Consider the following 23,257-nt stretch of genomic DNA (forward strand, 5'->3'; position numbering starts at 1 on the left):
AGTTACACCACTTAACCGTTGAACCAATCCGCAGGTTAATTAATTAAGCCTAACTTGAAAACCTGCAAATTGTGGCGCACATGCGAATTTCGAACTGACAACCAAATGATAGCTTGCAAACTTCACTACCACTTGTGCCAAAATTAGAAATTAAAAGTTTTAGAAATAGACAACAGTTACACTCTACTCACAGTCCTTCCTGATCTCGTCCTCATCTTTGTTTCCATACATGCCAAGTGGGAATGGGATCTGGTACTGGTTGCCAGTGGCCAACACCAGATGGTCATAAGAGAGTCCCTCCAGTGCGCCTGTTAATTTAAACTTTTTTCTCCACTATCGTTTTCCTATACTTGACAAATCAAACACAGGCGAAGCTGAGCTTCGCACCACTTGCAATACCGAAACAAGAAAGCTGGTTATTGGGAAAAAAATTGAAAATGTCGAAAAAGCTAGATCCATCAAAATGAATAAGGCTAGTTTTGAAAAAAACTCCAAGGCAATAGAATGTGAAATTTGTAAGATTTTATCAGGCGTCAGAAAAAAAACTTACAAAGCGGTAGAAAACCAAATATCCTAAGAACATACGAATGAGGCTACCATGCCGATATAATATAGGCAGAAATCTATTCAGCCTAAAAAAAGAAATTGAAAAAAAGCCGCAAAAATTCAAAAGAAGTTATTGCAGGGTGACCAGTGTCTGAGAAGCCACAGGCACTTACGGCACTGATATTCGCACAGATAAAAATAAATACCAAGAACTGACATATTTTGAAGAACTAGCCTTTCTAACGACTCAGTAAAAAAGCTCGGCGATGAAAAAAACTCGTGGCACTGATTTGGCACTGACTGCACTGATACCGCGGCCACCCTGCATTAAGTCCCCCTCCTACTCAAAAGACACATGCAAAAACAAACTTTTTTCGCTCGTCAACAGACGAAATATGAAGCTATAAAGCCAGTTAAATATAAGCCAAAACTTATCAAGTGGAAGAAAGGAAAAAAAAAACCGAAAAAATATTGTTGTTGTGAAATCAATACGTAATGAGCAAAAAAGGAGGCATCAATTTTTATAATGTCGTGCATCAATGCACCACCTACTCAAATATATAATGTCTTCTCAGAAATTATGACAAGAGAAACCTCAGCGCCTACACAAAGCAGGTGGCTTGCATCTGAAGAAGAACATTTGAGACTTCAACATTTCAAGATAACTTTTTACTGTTTGTCGCATCTTAGTTAAGAGATATCGATATTTGACATTTTGTTCAAGCTTTCTAACCTTTGTTGTGGAGTGTGGACTGAATGTGTATGCGCTTGCTCTTTCTGTCTATGTGGACCATGTTGCCAGTGACCACTGTGACCCAACTGCGAAGACACATTCGAGAGAGACGCTCACGGGTGAAACTCAGGCTGTAAATAAATCAACACTTAATCATCAATGATGTTGTAAATGACTGTTAAAGCCAATGAAAATGAACATAGCCAATCGAAGATTGGAAAGGATTAAGGAAAGCAAGTAAGCATAAAAAACAAAGACTTTCTTGAAAAAATCTCATCTTTCGAATTTCAAAGAAAAAAAAGATGCCCTGTAAGCTCTTTGAATTCATAGAACAAGTAAAGATTGGCGCCTTTTTGATAACATTAACCCAACTAGAGAAAACTGGAGAAAACTAGTTTTTATTCCGCTGCAAATCTAAAAAAATAAATTCCACTTTCAAAATTAGAAATCGATCATGATTAACCCCTAAAACTGTTAACCATTAGAATTGGTCATTTAGAGCAAATAATATCAAAGATTACACAGAGACAAAGCTTCGAAAACACTAACCAGAACACGACAAAACGTAGCTCTATAAAGTGCAATACAAAAAATTACAAATAAACCTCGAATTAGTGAAAAAAAAATTGGGCTACGTGTGAGATTTGAATTTGCGACCTAGATATTAAGATTCTCACACACTAACCATTGAGCCAATCTTAAAAGGCACAAATATAAACAGAACAGATGCTATGCAATTTTAATGCTACATTGAAATTTCAAAATAAGTGAACACTTTTAATGAACACTTATATTTGCGAGTTAGAAAAAAACAAGGTTTGTAAAAAATACACCAAGCTGATCGCAAGTGTAACCAAAACAAGAATAAAATGATCATGTTACAGCTTTATTTTCAAAAAGAATTTATGATTGATACATTTTTGCCAAAAAATTAACTCCATTTAAAAAAAAAAACAGGGTCAAGGGGTAAAATTTTATTCCGCTGGGAAATCCAAAAAACTTAAATCCACTAGAAGTCGAAACTAGAAGTCGTTCACGTTTTTCGGTTTTCGTAAATGAAGAGAGCAAGTGTCCTAAATTTTAGCACATGAACTTGAATCTAACTCAAAAAGATACAATTTATGGCATTCGCAAAATCATTCACATTTATGAATGCATTTGTGGCGATAAGAGCATTATAAGACTTTTTTGGGGAAAAAAAAAACAAAAAATCATTAGGACCTACATCAATTAAAATAAAAATGAACGCTCTTTTAAAATTAAAACAGAATCAACACTAATATGCTTGAAAGAAATCAGTTGAGTGCATGCGGCTCCATCCGATTTCATTACACTAACAAAGCGAGAGGCTCTACTTCATAAAGTTGGGTACTTCCAGGCCCAACCTAATCCAACGTACAAAACTGATTAAGAAAGCGTGAACATACATCAGCTCAGAAACATAAAATTAAAGCGGATTATGTTATTACACTAACTGAGCGAGAGGCTCTACTTCGAAAAGCTGGGTACTTCCAGGCCCAACATAATCCAACGTACAAAACTGATTTACAGTGCATGAACATACATCAGCTCGGAAACATAAAATTAAAGCGGATTATGTTATTACACTAACTGAGCGAGAGGCTCTACTTCGAAAAGTTGGGTACTTCCAGGCCCAATATAATCCAACGTACAAAACTGATTTAGAGTGCGTGAACATACATCAGGTCAGAAACATAAAATGAAAGCGGATTATGTTATTACACTAACTGAGCAAGAGGCTCTACTTCGAAAAGTTGGGTACTTCCAGGCCCAACCAACATAATCAAACGTACAAAACTGATTACGAGTGCGTGAACATACATCAGCTCAGAAGCATAAAATGAAAGTGGATTATGTTATTACACTAACTGAGCGAGAGGCTCTTCTTCGAAAAGTTGGGTACTTCCAGGCCCAACATAATCCAACGTACAAAACTGATTAAGAGTGCGTGAACATACATCAGCTCAGAAACATAAAATGAAAGAGGGTTTAAGACTACGTTAACTTGTTATTTATAACTATACTTGTCCTCGTGAATGAGAGGTTTTGATAGGATATGGCCGTTGACCTTGTGATATTGTTTCCAATTATTTTGCTCCTGGTTATCAGAACAGGCTCCTTTTTCTTTTCCCACCGGTAAATCTTTATATTGAATTTTTCTGTTCACTTTGACCAAGTGTTATAAACATAGCCAACAGAAAGTTGGAAAAAATCAATGAACGCAAGGAAACAAAAAATACGTATTTTTTGAAACAGAAAACTGTCGTATTTTTTTCAACTTTCCACTTTCAAAGAAAAAATGGATATCCCTAATGATCTTTATAAAACTCTAGAACAATCCATGATCGACTTTTTTTGATAAAATCAACCCAATTTGAGAAAACTGGATCAATACAAAAAACTTTTATTTCGCAGGGAAATCTGATAATTAAATTTCATTTTCGATCAAGTTCAATTTCAATTTCATTGAAAAAGTCGATCAAGTTTTCGGGACTTTTACACTTTTGCTGGTCGATAGTGGAGTTTTAACAAAGGAAATGAGCTGATATTTAAAAAAAACAGTCAAAATCAAACCGCGAAAAATCAAATTTGAACGTGAACAGATTTTACGACTTCCTGAAATGAAAACCAAAAAAGGTCATCAACAACTATATAAACGACTTCTCAAAAATGGTCGGCTCTTAGAATTAGAATCGCTGATAAAATTCTTAAGAAATTGTGCTGATATCAAAAACACGATACATGCTTAAAAACGTATGAGAAAACTAGATCCAACACTTCATTGGTCACAAACTGTGGTCGGATTTGTTTGTGAATAAATTCATCACATGATAAGACTGACTGGTTCGTAGATTACAACATCGCCTTCGTCAAACCACGAGACGAATCAGACAGTCTATAACTGAATTAAGCTTGTGATCTGCTCTGTTTTGACCTCTCTTGCAGCTTGAAAAACTGACCTGGCTTGGCTTAGCCAACACGCTGATTAATTTTTTCATGCTAGTGAAAAATATTCCACACATCACAAGATGTGTACGTCATCAGTGAAACTAAATATAAAACTTGTTTGATTGGCCAGAAGTTGTGGTCTGATCGATCTATTTTTATTTATGTTGGTAATATGATAAGAGTGGGCAATCAAGCTAACGTTATACTATCAAACAACAAAACAATGCGAGAAAACATATGCGATAAAGCACTAGACTGATCAGAATAAATCTATCACCGAACTGGGCTCGTGAAATGACCATTTTGACCCCTAGTGCAACTTAATTAACTGAAAAAAACTGGTAGCCATGCAAAAATGAGGTGGCGGAAATGAGCCTGGGAACCCACACAGCAATTTCAAGTCCAAGGAAAATTAACTTACTTCAGTTTTGAAATTGAAATTTTCTTTGAAAACTCTCCATAAAATATTACCTTGTAGACAGCATCTCCTGTGCCTCCTTTGAGACTGGCAACTCCCCTGGCAATCCATGTGGAGACACCAAGGTCACATTGTTGAACCTGAACAGACAGAATAATTTGATTAACAGGATTTCTACAAACAGTCCCGACTACAAATAATCTAATAACTCTTGCGCAGAACTTAATAGAATCATGATCTCTTAATGGTTTTTCTTTCAACATTCATGAGACAACTTGCAGGCTGATGCTCTATAAATTCTAGGATCCAGGGTAACTTGATTTACTCAATGATAAAATCAAGACTACTTTCCAGCTTTTTGTCAAACAAGAAGTCAATATTAAGTAAATTGACTCAATTTAGAAACCCTAGCCTAAAAAAGGTTTTATTAAATCACCGAAACACTGAATACGATATAGTTCAAAATTGTTACAGAACACTATTCTCTATGAACCCATTAAAACTACAACCCGACAAATGTAATCCGAGAACTCGCCTCAAATGTGCACTGAACACCAGGGACTCCAGAAACGCCAGGCTGGTGTCGGATGCTCCCACCACCACTATTCTGGCATTGATCGCTATTTTGGGCTCCAGAACCAATTTCCGGTTGAGAGAGTACAGCGCGAACGGGTGTGTTTCCCTCAGTACGCGCTCCGATGGAACGTTGCCTAAAACCAGTTTAAATTACTACACGATTTTTCGGGCCAGCAACCTTCCGTCGTAAAAACAATTGAGTTTTGTTAGACTTTTGAACTACTTTTGTTTCGATACCGAAAAAAATCCAAAATTCTGATACAAATATTTTTAGCTCACTTGTGGCGGTACTTCTTGAGTTTTATACACAAACGACTTGAACTTTTTAACTAGAAAAGTTGAGTTTAGTGATTTCGGATAGCATTCTGTGATGTAAAACTTTCATAGGAATCTAGCAATACAACACCAAAAACGTAAATACATTTTTTAAACTCTGAAGGACTGAGTGTTTTTGCTGCATTTTTACGCAATTCAAATTTCTGAAGAAGGTGAAACGAGTCTTACCATGTAGCATATGCAGTGGGTATGATATCTGTCTTCTGGGTCTGACAGGTACCATCTCCCCCAGACACGTGACTAGAGTGTGTCTCGCTTCCTCCTCGGAGTACTCCCTCTCCCCTGTCTCCTCATTGTACTGGCGGGAGAACACTGGGTAGTACAGACACGACTTACCATCCAGACGCATCACTTCCTAAAATGGGGAAGTTGTATTGATAATTTGATGGAGATAAAATCACAATCACCAACATTTGTCTGCTAATTAAAAAACAACTGGATGGGAATCAAAAATTCTCCGGGCTAGACGTCCGCTTTTGAAAGAAAAAACAGAATCAAGAACACATCCTACATACTTACCTTTCGAAAAGTCTTCGTAAAAAATGTAAAATCATAAATTTAATTTTCATTGATGTTTTTAGAAGGCAGCTAGACAATCGGGAAGCTCTAAGAAACTGACGGGAGACCTTAACCTAACGTTCTTCCTAAATGCTTCAACTAAATCAATTGCAACGAAAAAGCACAAAGTTTACAAAAAGAAGAAAACTTTTCATGACATTCACTACATATCTTTGGACAAACGTCTCCGAACACATCACTCGAAAGGCATTGTTGTCCTGAGCTCAAATTTGAAGAGATTTTTCACCTGTAATCACTTTTCGTAGAGTTACGGGGGTTTAACAATTGTCATTTTGGCCAATTAACGGGCGATATCTTTCGCGCTATTAACGCGTAAGCGAGACTTAATCCGTCTTATAAATCGTTCCAAAATGGTTGAAAGAAGCTTATTTGCCTTAATTGATTTGTTACAAGCAGCGAAATCTATCTTTTTGTAATTTTTCTGCGTGTGGGGGGATGATTTTCATAGAAAAATTTCAAATTTTAGAAAAAAATTTTCATTTTTTTATTTCATTTAATTTTTTAATGTTATTACTGCTCCATAAACCTTAAAAGGCAGTCGGAACATTCACGGCTTCGCCCTGATATGAGCAATCTTGTTTATTTTGGGATTGACCTTCACGAATGACGAATGTGGCAATAAAACATTTATCAAGATTTTAATATATTTTGTATCAACTACCAGATTAACCAACAATTCTTATTCAGCTGAATTTTTTATTTCCTAGATAATTTTCAAGCAAAAACTGTTAATTACCTTCAGGAATGTCCTTGTTAGATGGTGGAATATCGGATTCATCACCATATGGTGCAGATGTCCATGTTCACTCCTCTGATGGTGCGAATAGTACACAAAGTCCTCTATGTTGAAACAACTCTTCAGATACTCTATCTGTTCTTCCTGTCTCACAACACAGATTCCCACCACCTGTTTGGGGGAGTTGGGCAGTCCAGGGCCCCCAACGCAGGCTGAGAAGGCATGAAGAGGGGTGCCGTCCTAAACACAGTACCAACAAATTACTTAAGTGAACTGTACCTTCGGCAGTTTTCGTTGAGAAATAAGAACATAGCCAACATACAGTTGGAACACCACTCAGAAACAATCGTTCGATAATGAAAAATTTTATGACAAAGCCAACGTCAGAGTCGATGAGTAATTTTTGGTGCCAGAAATCGGAAAACGGCGCTACTTTTCCGTACCATGTCGGCATTATTTGAATCGTTCATTCTAAATATAAATACAGTGCTCAGAAAAACTCTGCCCACTTTCGCCGTTTTGTATCATTATAACTATTATAACTTGAAAATTAAATAACAATTATACATACAATCAAAAACTGATTTTAACTTGTCATTTAACAATATTGATGATTGGAATAATACAAACCTTGTCTCTCCTAGCCTCGTTGTACTGTCTGACATCAGCCAGCATCCTATCTCTGTGCTCCAGTCCAGCTGTCAGTCTCTCTATCTGGGCCAGATCAGCCGACAGACACGGACGCACCTCAAAGTCACTGGAACATAACAAACCCAACACAAATTTTAAATTTACTCATCATTTTACAACTTACTTAACCCATGATCCGTGCTCGTTGCTTGAGGGTGAAGCAACATTAACCAGCCCAGAAAAATAACCAAAAAAATTGCATGTAGTTCTTAAGCAGGAGCACAACAACGGTTCTCAAGGATGCGCTGAAAATCTCGTATGTTGGCCCATCCCTTGTGGAAAAGAATAGTCCTAATGAGTTTGGACAACGTTTCGTCAGTTTGTCGAGAGAACTCCATAAAAAAGAGGAGACAAATCGTAACAGGCGACAATTCTTAACAATAAGTACAGCGGCACTTTGATTCCCGCACACAAACTTTCATGTCGAATTTCAGCGCAGCAGAGCAAGTGGTCGCTACTTGCCGATGATGTCCGGTCAATAAGACTAAAGCTGTTAAGACGACCTCTTTTGGTGGGATTTTAAGACGGCGCTCTACGCAATTCTCCAATTGTATTTCTGAGAAATACAATTTGCTCAAATTCAAACAGCTCATTTTAAATGTAATAACATTTATTTGTCGTCTTAATATCTTGTCGTCTTAATGTCTTGTCGTCTTAATGGCCTGTCGTCTTATTTACCTATCATCCTTGCCAATACCTTGTTACGAATTGTCTTATGTTATCAATTGTCACCTGTTACATGTTATACCCCAGTTTATAAAAAAATTTCAGGAGACCTCCGAGAATCAGTTTTGTAAAAAAAAAACACAAAGAAGATCCACATTTCTATCGAAAAAGCTACTCAAATTCCAATAAAATTACGATAAATGTTATGTTTCGGGGCTTGCCGTAACACAAACTAGTTCGCCAATTTTTATTAGCTCCCGGTCCTGATCCACGCCTGACCAACCGTGGGGAAGGATAATGTCATCCATTTATCCGCAGCCGATCCCACCTTGAGGAGGCGAATGACACTAGGTCCCCACCAATCGCCAATTTTTGATGACAGATGTGAGATTTGAATCTAGTTCACCACGAACAAATCCACGAGGCTTGAAGGTAAAACGAACTCACCTGAGCAGTCCATATCGGTTGAAGATGTACAACTCCTGGCCCAGATTACTCTGCACACGCGGAGTCACTCTCTAAACAACCACATATCGTCAACAGTGTCTCATTGATTCCGTCGAAGAATACCAAAGGGTATCTTTTGAAGGACTACAAGGTTATTTATCAAGTTAAAAAAGAGCCAAAAATACCTTCCTTAAAAAGAAACCATGCGTTATCCAGTAACGGAATCAACCGATACAAAAACATAGATGTCATCATTTTTGATTTATTCTATGATTCTATCCAAAAAATTTTGAACAGCTCCAAATCTAACCAGCATTTTCGAAAATTTTATTCGAAGATTTTTGAACGGCTCCAAATCTAACCAGCGTATCTTCCCATTATCGAACTCAAAACACGTTGTAAAGCTGAATGACGATAATATTCCTTTAACCATATGAGTTTTTATACTCATATGAAAACCACTAGCAAGAATTTACTCACCACAAATTGTTGCAGGAGCATGAACTCCGGCACCAAATGGGGCACAGTCAACACACAGTAGTCTCTGTCCGGGTAACACTGGAATGCACTGGCTAGGAAGTCCCCACTTCTGGTCTCCAACTCCTCCCTCATGCAGAACAGTTGGATGCAGAAACAGTTGCTCTCTCCCTGTTGTAATAAACTAGTTCAACTAAAGTCATGGGCAATAGAGTGCGGTTAAAAAGTTACATGTCATAAAGTAGAGTAGACAGGTCGTAAGCCAATCACCATCGAGATTTAAAAAACAAACGTACCGAGTATTTTCTTTTCTCTATTCTGATTGGCTTACAACGTGTCTGCTTTATAGAATGTCTACTTTTCGCAACGTAACCGTGTGAATTGATTTCCATTTGAAAAAAATGCTGATAAAAGAAATAAATATTTTAAAGTTCAACTTAAATTCATGGCTGAGTTTTTTAATTTCTACAGAAAGTGTATTTCATATAAAAATTTATTTTTTCCATTGTTTATTTACATGGACTTCACTATTACTGATCAAGAGATCTCTTCAACTACTCCTAGGTACAATATTTACATCATAGTGACCATAAAATAAGTCATTTATGTAGCGTTGGCGTTGGATATTCTTTTCTAGTAAGCACCGCAGGGGAGGGGAAATAATTGAAGATTTTTTCGGCAGAATGAAATTTCGATTACAAGCACGATGAGCTTTTCCAAAAGCTGCTTATATCTCAGGGTTAAAACATCATGTTGATTATTTCAAAAAAAAATAAAAGTGGATATGACGGATTACCTTGTATTCTGGCACAAATGGGACTGGGGCTGCAATGGTTGAGAGTGAGACCGGCGGTCTGGTTGAGGTCTTGGACTTGTTCGTCGAGTGGGATTTATCACCCGAGTGATGACCTTCATCGTCACTGAAACAAATCGACGTTCTTTTTTTCCTTTTCTTCCAACTCACATAAGCATTATTTTATAATGCAACGTGCGGCTTAACAAGGTCGGTTGTGAAGAACAAATATGCATGCAATGCTTCATCAATTCGCAAGTCAGTTATTATCGCAAGTTCAAAAACGATCGGACGTTGTGAGCAAACGTAATAATAATAAATAATAAATTGTCTTCAGGCTAGTATTTCAGTAGTGCTTGTTATAAACCGCATTTACAACCATTAAACATTAGCCTGAGAGATAGTCATGAGACCTTCTGCTTCGTTTTCAGACTTCTCTGAGCGGAAAAAATTAAATTGTTTTCTTAATAACCTCCGATTTTCATCGGTATCGACCAGAACGCAAAACCTCAAACAAACGTGGTTTCACAGAGGGGGATCTCGAACTGCTTAACGTGTTAGTGACTTACTCAGGTAGTGAAGGAGTGCTCAGTCCATAATGAGTTCTGCAGATGGCTTCAGTCAAATGGGAAAGAGTATCTCTCAGAAGAGTGGCATCTTGGGCACAAGAGAGAAGTGACATCTCCATCACTCCCACACTGTACTCAGCCGCCAAGTCCTAAAAACCAGCCATTTTCATTAAAGAGAATAGTGGATCTTTTATGATTTTAAAACCACACCAAGCATAAAAATTATTTTTCATGTATAATTTTCAACACATTCTACGTGTAATTAAACTGCATTCAAATTTAATTCAACCTCTCGTAAGGGTATCAAAGCGCTACCCGAACTCAAAATAATAATATGTTTCAACATCGACAAAGATTAGAATTTATGGGTTATCCATCAATTTTTATAAGCTGTAGATAAAGACCAAACTAGCAACAACAATTAAAGAAGGATGTTGATTGAGGACCAGAAGCCTCTAACAACAAGCTGCACATTTTGACGATATTATTGCAAAACATTTCCATTTTTGAAATGAATTTGCAATTACGATGACACGAACACATTGTTAATTATTACAGAGGTGAAGACGCACTTCACGAACACCCTGAAAAACACCTTCAAAGTTAAATATCTCAGGCACTACATGACTTGAACCCGGAGCTCCATATCAACAGTCACTGGCCGTAACCGCTCAGCCATGGCTTGTTTTATTCTCAGACAAGGTATTCTATCGAAAACTAGAATTGTGTCACGTCAATTATGACAACTTGAATCAACTGGTAAAACTTACTCTTCCAGAGGATGATTATTGGCTTAAACTGTGTCAATTTTTTTCAATGATAAAAAATGAAAGCTTTTTTCCGGGTGTTTTAACTGAAATAAATACTTTGTTTTCGCAAAAATCAGGTACCACACAATCATTAGAATGGCTCGAGCGATATAATATATTAAAGCACTCCGAGTCAACATTCGAATGACAAGAAAAAATTCCAAAAGTTTGATCGGTATCGAGAAAGATTGGTTTGAAAAACATAGCCAACAGACAATTGGAAAAGAGTCAATCAACGCAAGGAAACAAAAAATGACTTACTTTTTGAAAAAAACTTCAACTTTTGAATTTCAAAGCAAAAAATAAATAATCCTAAATTTCTAGGAACTTCAACAACAATTTATGAACGGCACTTATTTTGACTAAACTAACCCACTTTGAGAATGGTGGATCGATAGGAAAAAAATTTCGCTGGAAAATCTTTTTCGTGACCTTTACACTTCCACAGTTCGATAGTGGAGTTTGCCTTCATTTACACAAAAGAATTGAACTGATCTCATAAAGAAATCAAAAGTCAAAACGCAAAAATTCCTGAAAAAAAAATCACAGAGACCTATAAAATAGTCTTCACAAGGTTCAGTGACTGTTAATTCACCTTAGTCTAATTTCGAGCGAGTAAAGCGAGCAAGAAGGTCTTATAAGACCTACTCGCACAAAAGTTGACTTTCAACTTTCATTCAAGTAGTGACAATTAGATTTACCCCAGGAGAACTAGTTTTGGAAGCTTCATTTGGAAATAATACGAAAAAACTTCGGAAACAAATTTTTCCAAAGTATACCTAACTCGCTAACTTTCTATGCTTTCGTATAATTCTTTTCTCAAGCCACGCACAAACTTGAAGAAAACACAAGAGAAACGAATTTGTCCTTGCTTCAAGTTGATTTTGTTAGCTAGAATCACTTTAGCAATACTTTGGGTTTCGAGGCCAGATATCTTTTTGATAATAGTTTGAATTATTATAAAAATTTTGACAGATCCAATATCTAGCTTATTCATAATCACTTCATTTCCAATGACAGTTTTCTATCATAAAGAAAATAACGACTTTTGAATTGTAAAGAAAAAAATACGCCCTTAAATGTTTTTTGTACTTTACGAACAATTAATGATTGCTTTTTGATAAAATTAACCCAATTTGAGAAAACTGGATCAATAGGTAAAAAATTTTATTTCGCTGAAAAATCTGATAATTAAATTCCAATTTCGAAATTAGAAGTCGTTCACTTTTTTTGGTGACCTTTATGCTTTCGAGTGAAATTTGCCTTCCTTTTAACAAAACAAATGAACTGAACTTAAAAAGAAAAGGTCAAAACTCGGAAAAAACAGCGTCAACAAATTTTTCTGGAAAAAACCAAGAAATCATCGCGACTTGTATAGAGTCTGAAATAATTTCATCGACTCTTAAAAAGCCACTATGTTCTTTGCTCTGAATAAGAGTCTTAGAATTATAATCGACTTTCGGAAATAGCAGTCATTCACATTTTGCGTAACCTTTACCATATAGCTGTTCGACAGTGGACTTTGCCTTTCTTTAAACAAAAGTCAAACCACAAAAAAAAATCAAATTTGCGTCGGAACAATTTTTAGACTTTTCCTGAAAATGAAACAAAAAATCATCACGACCTTTCTAAATGCCTTCACAACTTTCATTGACTCTTTAAAAAATACGAGAACATTTCTTTAAAACACTAAGTTTATCACATTAGTGCCATGTCTTGAAGCGATGTGAAAAAATAACTATACACAAGCGTAGCAAGGGAATAATTAGGCATGATTTACAACAGTCTTCAATAAAAGAAATCAAAAACGAAAATTTTCTGTTTTGCAATAGTTTTTCAATACTAGAAAATTTTAATGCCAAAGCGCTAAATGTAGCTTACAAAACTAGTTTTCGTTCAGTTAAGTCAAACATGACCACTTTTCATTTAACGAACGTTTCTCGGTCGCTTTGATCGCTAATTAGAAACTTAATAACTTCAAACCGGTTTTACTCAACTCTGGCATATTTTTTTGAAATTTTTGTAATATCGTTCGAATCAAGACTGAAAGGGCATCAATGTGTTATATCACTCGACCCGTTACAATGATTATTTGTGGTATCTTAAGTTGCGTGGAAACACAAAGAAAAGAAGACTAAAACACACCCGAATACCAAGTTCCTCCCCATCTTCAATGGTTGGAGCATCAAAAGGAAAACATAGTCAACAGACAAGTTGGAAAAGGTCCAATTGACTCAAAGAGGCTGACAAAATACTTCTTTGAAATTACCTATAGAATCTATCTTCAGATATGAAAAAACAAACTGCGAAAAATTAATATTAAGCGTGAACAAACCTTTCAGACTTTTCCTGAAATATTATTTTAAAAACCTCATAGCTCATGCAAGTCTTCATTAGGTTCATCATAATATTTTTCTCAACAAAAAGCAACACGACCTAAATAATTTCATTGACAATACAAAACGACCGTTACCGTAAAATTAGTTTCCCAGTTTGAAAGAACGATATACATCAACTTCAGGCGCCTTCAATTTCCAAAACAGCTTTTTTTGCTTGACACTAATCAACTTGAACTTGTCCAACTTGGGAAAACAGTGATAAAAAAAAGGTTTTTTTTTCATCCAGCTGGCGATTTAAAAAATTTATAAAATCAATATGCTAGGTTAATCGTAAGTGACTCTGGTTTCGTCTGTGTCCGTCAAATCTTTGTCACCATCTTCCACCTCGCGAGGAAGATGAATTGTTTTGATTTCCACAAATCCAGGGCTGATCTGGACATACTACATTCGTTTTGAACCAGCTGAAAGTAACGAAATCACCCGGATTCTCATACGGTATTCTTGTAGTCCATTCGTGTCCAATTTTTAACATATAAGGGATACCTTGACGTTCGTCTATCATTCCACGCATATGATTCGCTCTTCTAAGAGCTCCGACTCCAAAACCTAACTCGGTGATTATATTAACCTGACATTTATGGTCATAGTACGATAAGATGTAATTCAGATGTTTACCTTCCTCGGAATAGTCAAAAAGTTTTGCCATATACTCCATCGGTGTAAGTAAAGCTTCCCTAAACCCATATGTAAAATAATAGTAGAATTGACCTTCGCAACAGCCTTCTATGAATAAAAAATGGTTATGTTGCTCAAATACTGGTTCAAAGAGACGGTCGCATTCTTCTATAATATATGTCTTCAGTTTGTTAAATAGATTTATAGCCGGATCTCGGGCACGAAATCTATCGCCTGTTTGTATTTGATATGCTGGATTATATCAGGAGCGGTTTTAAAAAATGTCATATCTGGATCAATATTAATATTTCTACAAGAAGTTTCTATAAAAATTAGGTATTTTGGCATTTCAAAAGAGCAAATAATTGGCTAGGCCGAAAAAAGATAAAGAGGTCGAATACATTTTCAAAAACTGTTTTCTCAATTACCCTTTCCTTAGCCCCGCTCTTGGAGGGCTTCAGCGTGTGGCGGAGAATATTTGGCTTACGTACTTTTGGAGTTGTATTGTTATGTACATTCTGATTTAGTACTGAGCCTAGTCTCATGAAAAAAGGACTGAACTTGCAAAAAAACCTAACAATCAACGTCCTTTAAACTTGTTCAACGAATTTTTGAAAACAGAGTTCTGATTGACTGACATAACGTTCGGACATTCGGCTCTTCAAGCACTAAAACCTCCCCTTTTGATATTGGGGCGAGAGGGGGGGGGGTATTTTTTAAAACTCCCCTTTTGATAGTGGGGCGAGGGGGTTAGTTTTGAAATTAATCCGCATCTTAATATTGACCTACTCCTTACTCGCACTTTTTATTGTACCCATTTCGAGTTTTCCAAAGCCGCCCCTGGGTTATTTCTATCATCATCAGTTACAAAAGCATTTAGACAGTAGTAAACACTGTGCCTTTGACAAAGTGACCAGAAATCGTTATCGTTAAAAGGCTTGCCCACGGGAATTAAGAATTGCAAAGAAGACCAGGCTGACACGAACGTGGATTTAACAACAATGTCATTTGCTGATCCAAATATGAAGCTAGATAACTGAGTAGTATGCATATAGTGCACTAGGATCGGGGGGGGGTTGTCATACATGGATGACCATTAGGTATAAATCATAATGGTCACCATGTATTAAATGATCAGCAATGGTCACCATGTAATAATCCTAATTGTCACCATGTATAATTTTATACCTAATGGTCACTATGTAATAATCCTAATTGTCACCATGTATAATTTTATACCTAATAGTCCTCATGTAAAACTTCGGTATATTATTGAGTATTCCCACTGAACGTTGTGGAAACGGGAATGGAATTATGTTTTGGTCGGTGCATGTTTTCCCTTCTAAAGTTGGGGGTATTGGTTTGTTTACATGTAAAATGACGTTATATACCTATTATATGCGACCAAACTATATGGTATATAGGAAAGCACACGAATTTGGCAGCGTAGCTTAACTGTTGGCTGCGGTGAACGATTTCCTTCAAAAATGCATGTTTTATTACTGAATCTCGAAGAAAGCAAAATTCGTCAAGTGCGGCGGCCGCCACCTCTATTTAGGCAAAAACCAATTTGACCGAAATAAGAATGAAAAATTTCGTTCAGCCAAATGAAGGTAAAAACAAAGAAAAATTACGAAACACTGAAAACTCTAAAATAATGAAATTGGCTTGAAAATTTCGACATTTCCATTTTCCGTGTCTACAGGAGACTGAAAAAACTTCTAAAATCTATGACAAAAGCTTTGATTTAATAGAAAGGTTGAAAGAGCTAATAAGTTGAAGTGGGTTAAGATCTTGAAAAACGAGAACACTGATGAAAACCAAAATGGCCGATTAATTTTGCTGCAGCCATTTCTAAGACTTGCATATACCACTTTTTATAATAAAAAGGAGACAATTTTCGGGGCTTCTAGAAAACGTTTAGTATTTCCTATTAACTTTTTTGCGCTAACAGAAATGTTGAAAATATTCATCAAAGCGGACCTAGAAACTGTGGGAAAACTGTTATTTGTGTGCCAATATATACGACAGCACAGAGTGACCATCGAATAAAGCAGGTAAAAACGTATTTGCGACTTTTAAGGAAAGTAGTTATTCAAATTAGAGCAAATTCATTCGGGAAAGACTGAACACAAACTAAGACAAGTTATGGATACAGACTCAAAACTTGATATGAGTTCGGAGTTATAATTTGAGCATCCAAAATTTTTGTTTTTTCCAATAAAAGAATATGCAATTAAATAATTTTTAATTTGATACTACAATCTAGTCAACTGTTCTCAGTATCTTCTAATTAACTCAATTTGGCTTTAGCAAGGGCTTTAGCAAGAGCTTTCTTTTCAAAATTTTGAAGCGCTATCATTTATTATCATTGATTAACCCTCTGTTCAACAAATTAAATTTTGAGTTTTTCAATATAAATCTGATCTTTTGAATGTTTCCATGATTACGCTATTGTCTCTCAAAATACGGTGGCTTTTTGACCAAAATATTCGATTATTCATCTGCAACTAATTGTGTTATCAAGAGTTCAACCTTTCTTTCAATATATGTTTGAGGTGATCACTATTAGCAGTATCAAAACAGTTCGCATCATGATATTTCTTCTCATTTTCGCATGGATATTTGTCTTCTCTGTTAACAAAACATGTCTTCGAAAAACGGTTAGTTGTTCGAAATTTTAAGATAAAAAATCAAACCTTATCGTCAACACTCTACCTGAATCTTCGGATTCCGTCAGGATGATAGCTGCTTCACACTAAACAACGCTTTCACACCAATTTGGCTACAGCAGTTTCCGAAAACTTGTAAGTGCCATTTTGTAGTTTCAATGCATTTCGATAAACGTCAATTATGTTGTGTTATCTTAAGCTAGAACGACTAACAAAGACATGTTTAATTTGACAATAAGAAGTTTGTTAGACAGTTTTACTTTGAGGAATTAAAATTTTGAGCCTCAATGCAGAAAGACTTGCTATAATTTCAAACAAAAAAAGGCGTAAGCATTTTGAGCTATTTCATAAAAAGCTCTATCGACTAAATAAATCTTGAATTGAAAAAAAAAGTGGTACTGACTGTTAATCTGATTACACAATTGCTTCACTTCTGTGGGTTTATAACTTTGATTCAAAATTATGATTTTTCAATTGAAAACAATTGAAAATTTGTGGTTTTTAGAGATTGATCAATCATCTTTCAAATATACAATACCTGTCACTGAGACTTTGCTCGCTTACCGTCTTCAGCTCTACCAGCCGCATGTTTGCACGATCAATGATTTTCCTCAACAAACCATAAATTTTTTCTAATAAGTTTCTTATCGTAATTTTTACCTCTATGAGCAGCAGTTCATCAAACCTTTGGACTCCATGCTGTCTCCAATTGGACTTGTTGTTTGATGCTTCCATCGACAAAATTTTGTGAAAACTTGAAAACTGATCTTTCTTGTTACAATTTTGAAACATTTTTCATAATCATTGACTGCAGATAAATTGAAATTATCAATGCAACATATGCAACTTTTTCAAAGTGAAATGTTCACAATGAGGATACCTGGAAGATCAAATATTTCGCGGAAAATTTTTTTAAAAAAAATTATCAAATTGTTTTGCAAATCAAGAAAATGAAAAAAAAAACTGTCATTATAGTGTCTGGTTGATTATTCTAGAATATTCGAGTTACATATTTGGATTGAGTTACATATATACTTTTATATGAAATAACATAAACGATTACAACTAAACTCAAACATATATACCCCACCAAACATATAAAGCTGCATACTTGTAAACCTAAAAAACTTAAAAACATTTTCATAAGTTGCAAACTTAAATGCATACTCACAAAAAACAGTCATGCGTATTTTATTACAAACATACGTTTATTCATACACAATTAAATACTTACATAAGGTTAATCATGCAAACTTACATACAAAAACAATTACGTACACACTTACTGAATACAAACATACATACATGTATACATAAGTACAAACTTCCATAAACACATACATACCTGCATACATAGATACATACATACAAACTTACATATATACATACATATATAAAGTTACTTAGAGACATTCATACAACCATACGTACAAAATTACATACATATATGCAAAAATACTTCTATACATACAAACATTCAAAAATGAAGTCTTACTAAAGGTATGAATACAAACGTACATAGTCTTATACATAAGAAGAATGCAAATAAACTACCATACAAACATAAATTTTACATACTTGCTTACTTGCTTTTAAACCTGCAACCAATTATACGAAAATTTTGCTTACATACATGCAAAGATTTCACTTATTAGTTCTGCTGACTTTCAAAATACAAGCACATGTAAACACACAAACCAACTTGCATTCACTTCACACTTTCAAGACAAATTTATACACACATTCAGACAAAAAGAATCACGCATTACAGACTGGCATTCACATGTGTTTACATAAAATCATATAAACGTGCCATTCATACTCATATACGAATATGTATAAGTACTTGCCTACAAAAAGACATGGAATGTACTTTACAAGCATGCAATTACTCATGTGTACACACTTTCCGTTTAAACAGACATAAAACTTCAATCATAAGTTTGTACAATTTGCAAACCAGCTAATTTTTAATTTCTTTTAAACTGAAAAACATACATTGATACAAAATAATTGCTGGTCTTCATTAACTCAATCAAGCGGATTGGCTTTCGAGAATTCTTATTTACATAAAAACATAAAAATATACATAACTTCTAAATACTCAAATGAATACACACAAATAGTATGTGCATACATGATTAACTACATTTACACATGCAAAAAATTGTATACTTTTGCATAGATACATACATTTTACATAAATAGACACACACGCAAGTTTTGCTTTCATACATGCAAAGATTTTACTTATTAGTTCTGCTGGCCTTTGAAATACAAACACATGTAAACACACAAACCAACTTGCATTCACTTCACACATTCAGACAATAAGAATCACGCATTACAGACTGGCATTCATACGTCTTTACATACAATCATATAAACGTGCCTTTCATACTGATATACGAATATGCATAAGTAATTGCCTAAAAACATACATTGGTTGAAAAAATATGCTTGTATTTATTCACTCAATCAAGCGGACATGCAGCCAAGAGTTCTTACTTACATAAAAACATACAAATTTACGTAACTTCTAAATACTCAAATGAGTACACACAAACATTATGTACATACATGATTAATTACATTCATACATGCAAAAAGTTGTACACTTTTACATAGATACATACAGTTTACATAAATACACACATACGCAAAGCATATGTGCGTACATATATATTATGCTTATAGTATCTTGTCTAACTTTCAAGAAAAACTAGAAACATTAGTAAAATTCAAGTTGGGTTATAGTTATTCTTCTAGTTACAATTGTTTTGGTTTACACGCGCATAAGGAAAAAAATTGTACTCATACTTACAAACACATCAACTTGCATAGATACACGCATACACAAAAAGTACTTTTTTTTGCATTTGTTTATAGATTACTAGAAATGTTCACACAAAAATATATTCATTACGTTTTACGTATAAATATATTCAAATACAGTCAAACCTACATACACACTTTGATTTTTACAATGCAAACGTCGCAAGCAGAGATTTGCGAAGAAATGCCAGCTTTCAGCCAATTAATCTACACCATTTAGCAATGTTGTTTATCTTTGAAAAAATAAAAAAGGGCGATATACAATTTTTTAATATGTCTGTTGATCTCCCAAACGAATTTTCCAACGGTATAAAATTTCAACTCAAAATTGACCAGTGTGTCATGAGAAGCGCTTTTAATTGTCCGAAGAAAAAACCGAGGCTTACTAACTTGCATAACACGGGAAAATTCCAAAACAAATTGTTGAAAGTTTTTTGTTCGACGCTCCGAATAGAACTTTTTGACATATCGAAAATTGATTTCAAGTAATTATTTAGTCTTGTACAGAAAATTCAAGACAGTGGAAGTTTTGGTTCGAAACAAAAAATTTAGCAATTGTTCTAAGAATTGTAATCTTTTTTAAAAAACTTTGATTTTTTTTATTCATTTGTTAGTTCTGTAGTTTGATATATCTTCAGTTGACGATTAGGCTGCAGGTTAGTTACATTGACTAGAGTTGCACATTATGTTGTTTTCTCGCTAAGCCATCAAAACTTTTATTGTTTGAAAATATATATATTTGGTTCTGAAAAAGCTATTAATACAGGTTCAACTGTTCTTTTTTTCATCTTTTTCCCCCGTATTTATGCCATATCGATAGTTTGAGCTATAGTATCTTAGAAAATAATCTTTTAACCATGATAAAATTAACGGTTAAGGGTATGTTTTAGAGAAAACAAAAGTTGTTTTAAGCTGATGTTCAACTCATTTTTTCAGTAATGAAGGAAACTTTCAGTAAATTTTTAAAATTTGTGCAAAATCAACAACCCAATCTTCTCTTGCAATTTTGAATTTTCTAGAACGACTGTTTTTTAGACATGCTTCTAAATGAAACACAAATTTTTTATAATTTTAAAGAATTAGGAGCAAAAAAAAATTTTGTTCTTTTGTTTTGTTTAATTTGGATTACAAAACAAACAGCTAAACATTAATAAATTCAACATAACTATTTGAAAAAAAAAACAGCACAAAACACAAAACAGACTGAAAACTTTTCAATTGACGCCACGTATAACAGAGATTGATGCGTTCCGATCCTTTTTCTTGTTTTTTTGCGAGCAACTGGCGTTTACTTTTGACTAATATCGGTTGTCTGCCTACTGCACCAAGGGCTCACTGTTAGACCAATTTCTGCAAAGAGAGTAACAAAGTGAAGCTGGTGGCTCCATTTGCAGGCCGACTTGGGCATCTCGACTTCCTGGGAAGATCCAATATGTCTCTACGAAAGAGAAATGCGCTCATAAGGAGATGAGTAAATCTAGATCCTTGATTAGCATAACTTTAGCTATTTGCGCTGAATCGATGATTTAAACTCCGATGATCAAAAAATTATTTTTTCTGATGGCCTTTAAACCATATTTAACCATATTTTTACGAGATATAAATGCAATAAGATAACCTAAATGGAAAATATGTGATTTAGAGTGATCCAATTATCATGCTTTGAATTTAATTGTTGTCTAATAAGGAAAGAAAATCTCTGTGAGCAGTCTTGTCAAAAATAGTACGTTTTTGAGCGGAATCAGTCAAAACTTAAACATACAGTTTTTTAAAGTTTTGCGGTAACGGAGAGCAAACATTGAATTGAAACGGGTAAAATTCTGAATCAAATTATGAAAGCACGCGCCTGCAGAGGCGTTGTTAATGCGCTAAAACAGAACAAACCTTATCATGAATTGGAAATGAAATAGCTGACAAATGCTTTCTTTGGATAATCAAGACCACATCTTTTCTAACTTTTGATAGTAATTTTATCGACTCTTCTTCAAAATGAACAGTTTCGGACAAGTAATAAAACACAGCATAGTTTTGGGCTCACTTTCATATCTTGTATTCAGCGGATAATCTAAATTGAACACATAAATTTCCTTATGTTTGATTGAGATTTATGATTGGGTATAGATGTCAGTCCACAACCAGAAAGTTTTTCAAAAATAATCCCTTTAAATTTTAACCTGATTTAGTCTTACCAGAATTCGTTTATCTGCTGGGAAACTTATCCAATTTGGCTACGCTGTGTATGATCTATCACTAGCTGATAAGCGAATGGTTCGAATAAACTATAATTTATGTATATAAGTCTGTGTTTGAATTTTTACGCGTGTTTATTGGTATGTGTAATTGTTATTTTTTTGTATATATGTTCAGAAGTGTAACAAAAGCTAAGAGTTAAGCCACAAATCAAACTCAATGTAGCTTTAGTTCCAGATTAGTCGAGATTTTCTAGAACATTTTACTAGGTGTTGTATCTGTACTATGTTCAACCAGATACTACAAAGTAGTATAATTATGTGTAAATTGGAGGCATTGTATGTTCAATATTTACATGCTTTACGGTTTGCTTGTATTGGAAATGTTATATCAGAAAAGATGTACAAGCATGACGTTCCAAAACGTTTTCGAATCAATTTAGGATAAATAACTGTAATTGGAAAAAAAATTCGATGTCAAAATCAATCCAAAAATCTTCTTTTTACTTCTCTTCATTATTCTAGATTGTTTCACCAGATGCTAAGTAAGTGGGTACTGATTATCAATCAGATTTGGATACGTAAAATTAGTGCGTGTAGATAGGCATTTTAATCAATTTTTATTTGTAATTGTAAGCACGATTAATGTCTTCTTTGTATGTTTTTTGGTTATATACATTTGTTTAGAATGATTCATATGTATAAAGTCACTTATGCGATCAAAAGTATGCCATCAGAAGTGCCAATTTAAATAGAAAAACAATTCATCTCAAATTTTTTTTGCTGCTCCTGATTTCTGAATAGTTGACCACATACTAAAAATTACCGGATACAACATTAAAACGTATTTCTATGGCTACATAGACATATAGTGTGTGATATAGTTATAGTTTTACAAAACTTATCATTAATTTCTTAACCTGTAACATAATCCTACTCGATATTGATAATCTGGCAACACATTGGTCTTACTGTTGTTGTCAATATAGTTTTGCTTAAAATTCAATCTGTTAAACAAGGCTAGAACTTACATACATGCCCTTCATTAGCAGGTTTTAATTTTTTTTCAGTTTTTTTTTGATCTTTGATAAATCAGATGATTGCACGTTTCGCCCAAAATGCACACATAAGCTGCAGTTGTTAAGTTAAATGCAATCAATGTTCGTGAAGTTTTGCCAGATAGACTATCAAAAAAACTGTAC

The 23,257-nt window shown here is 34.6% G+C and overlaps 2 protein-coding genes across 5 annotated transcripts in view; both read right to left on the bottom strand.

Annotated features, from left to right (window-relative positions):
• The window catches only part of LOC134855437 (adrenodoxin-like), a 327,732-nt gene that overhangs the window by 171,429 nt on the left and 133,046 nt on the right, over window positions 1–23,257 (bottom strand). The gene's annotated exons all lie outside the window — the stretch shown is intronic.
• Window positions 1–23,257, bottom strand: part of LOC134855234 (cilia- and flagella-associated protein 61-like) — a 96,439-nt gene that overhangs the window by 9,222 nt on the left and 63,960 nt on the right. The window contains exons 12-22 of one of the 4 annotated variants that reach the window (XM_063871694.1): window positions 10,537–10,685; window positions 9,971–10,094; window positions 9,178–9,345; window positions 8,698–8,768; window positions 7,525–7,651; window positions 6,895–7,134; window positions 5,748–5,934; window positions 5,203–5,377; window positions 4,721–4,807; window positions 1,280–1,410; window positions 192–308 (exon numbers count right to left, since the gene is read on the bottom strand). The exons of 1 other annotated variant lie outside the window; for it this stretch is intronic. In XM_063871694.1, coding sequence (XP_063727764.1) covers window positions 192–308; window positions 1,280–1,410; window positions 4,721–4,807; window positions 5,203–5,377; window positions 5,748–5,934; window positions 6,895–7,134; window positions 7,525–7,651; window positions 8,698–8,768; window positions 9,178–9,345; window positions 9,971–10,094; window positions 10,537–10,685 — 1,576 coding nt within the window. The remainder of the gene's footprint in view (window positions 1–191; window positions 309–1,279; window positions 1,411–4,720; window positions 4,808–5,202; window positions 5,378–5,747; window positions 5,935–6,894; window positions 7,135–7,524; window positions 7,652–8,697; window positions 8,769–9,177; window positions 9,346–9,970; window positions 10,095–10,536; window positions 10,686–23,257) is intronic. 2 more of the 4 variants (XM_063871696.1, XM_063871695.1) reach the window with 2 other exon arrangements.

The sequence above is a fragment of the Symsagittifera roscoffensis genome, chromosome 10, assembly GCF_963678635.1.
Source record: "Symsagittifera roscoffensis chromosome 10, txSymRosc1.1, whole genome shotgun sequence".
Classification (NCBI taxonomy): domain Eukaryota; kingdom Metazoa; phylum Xenacoelomorpha; order Acoela; family Convolutidae; genus Symsagittifera; species Symsagittifera roscoffensis.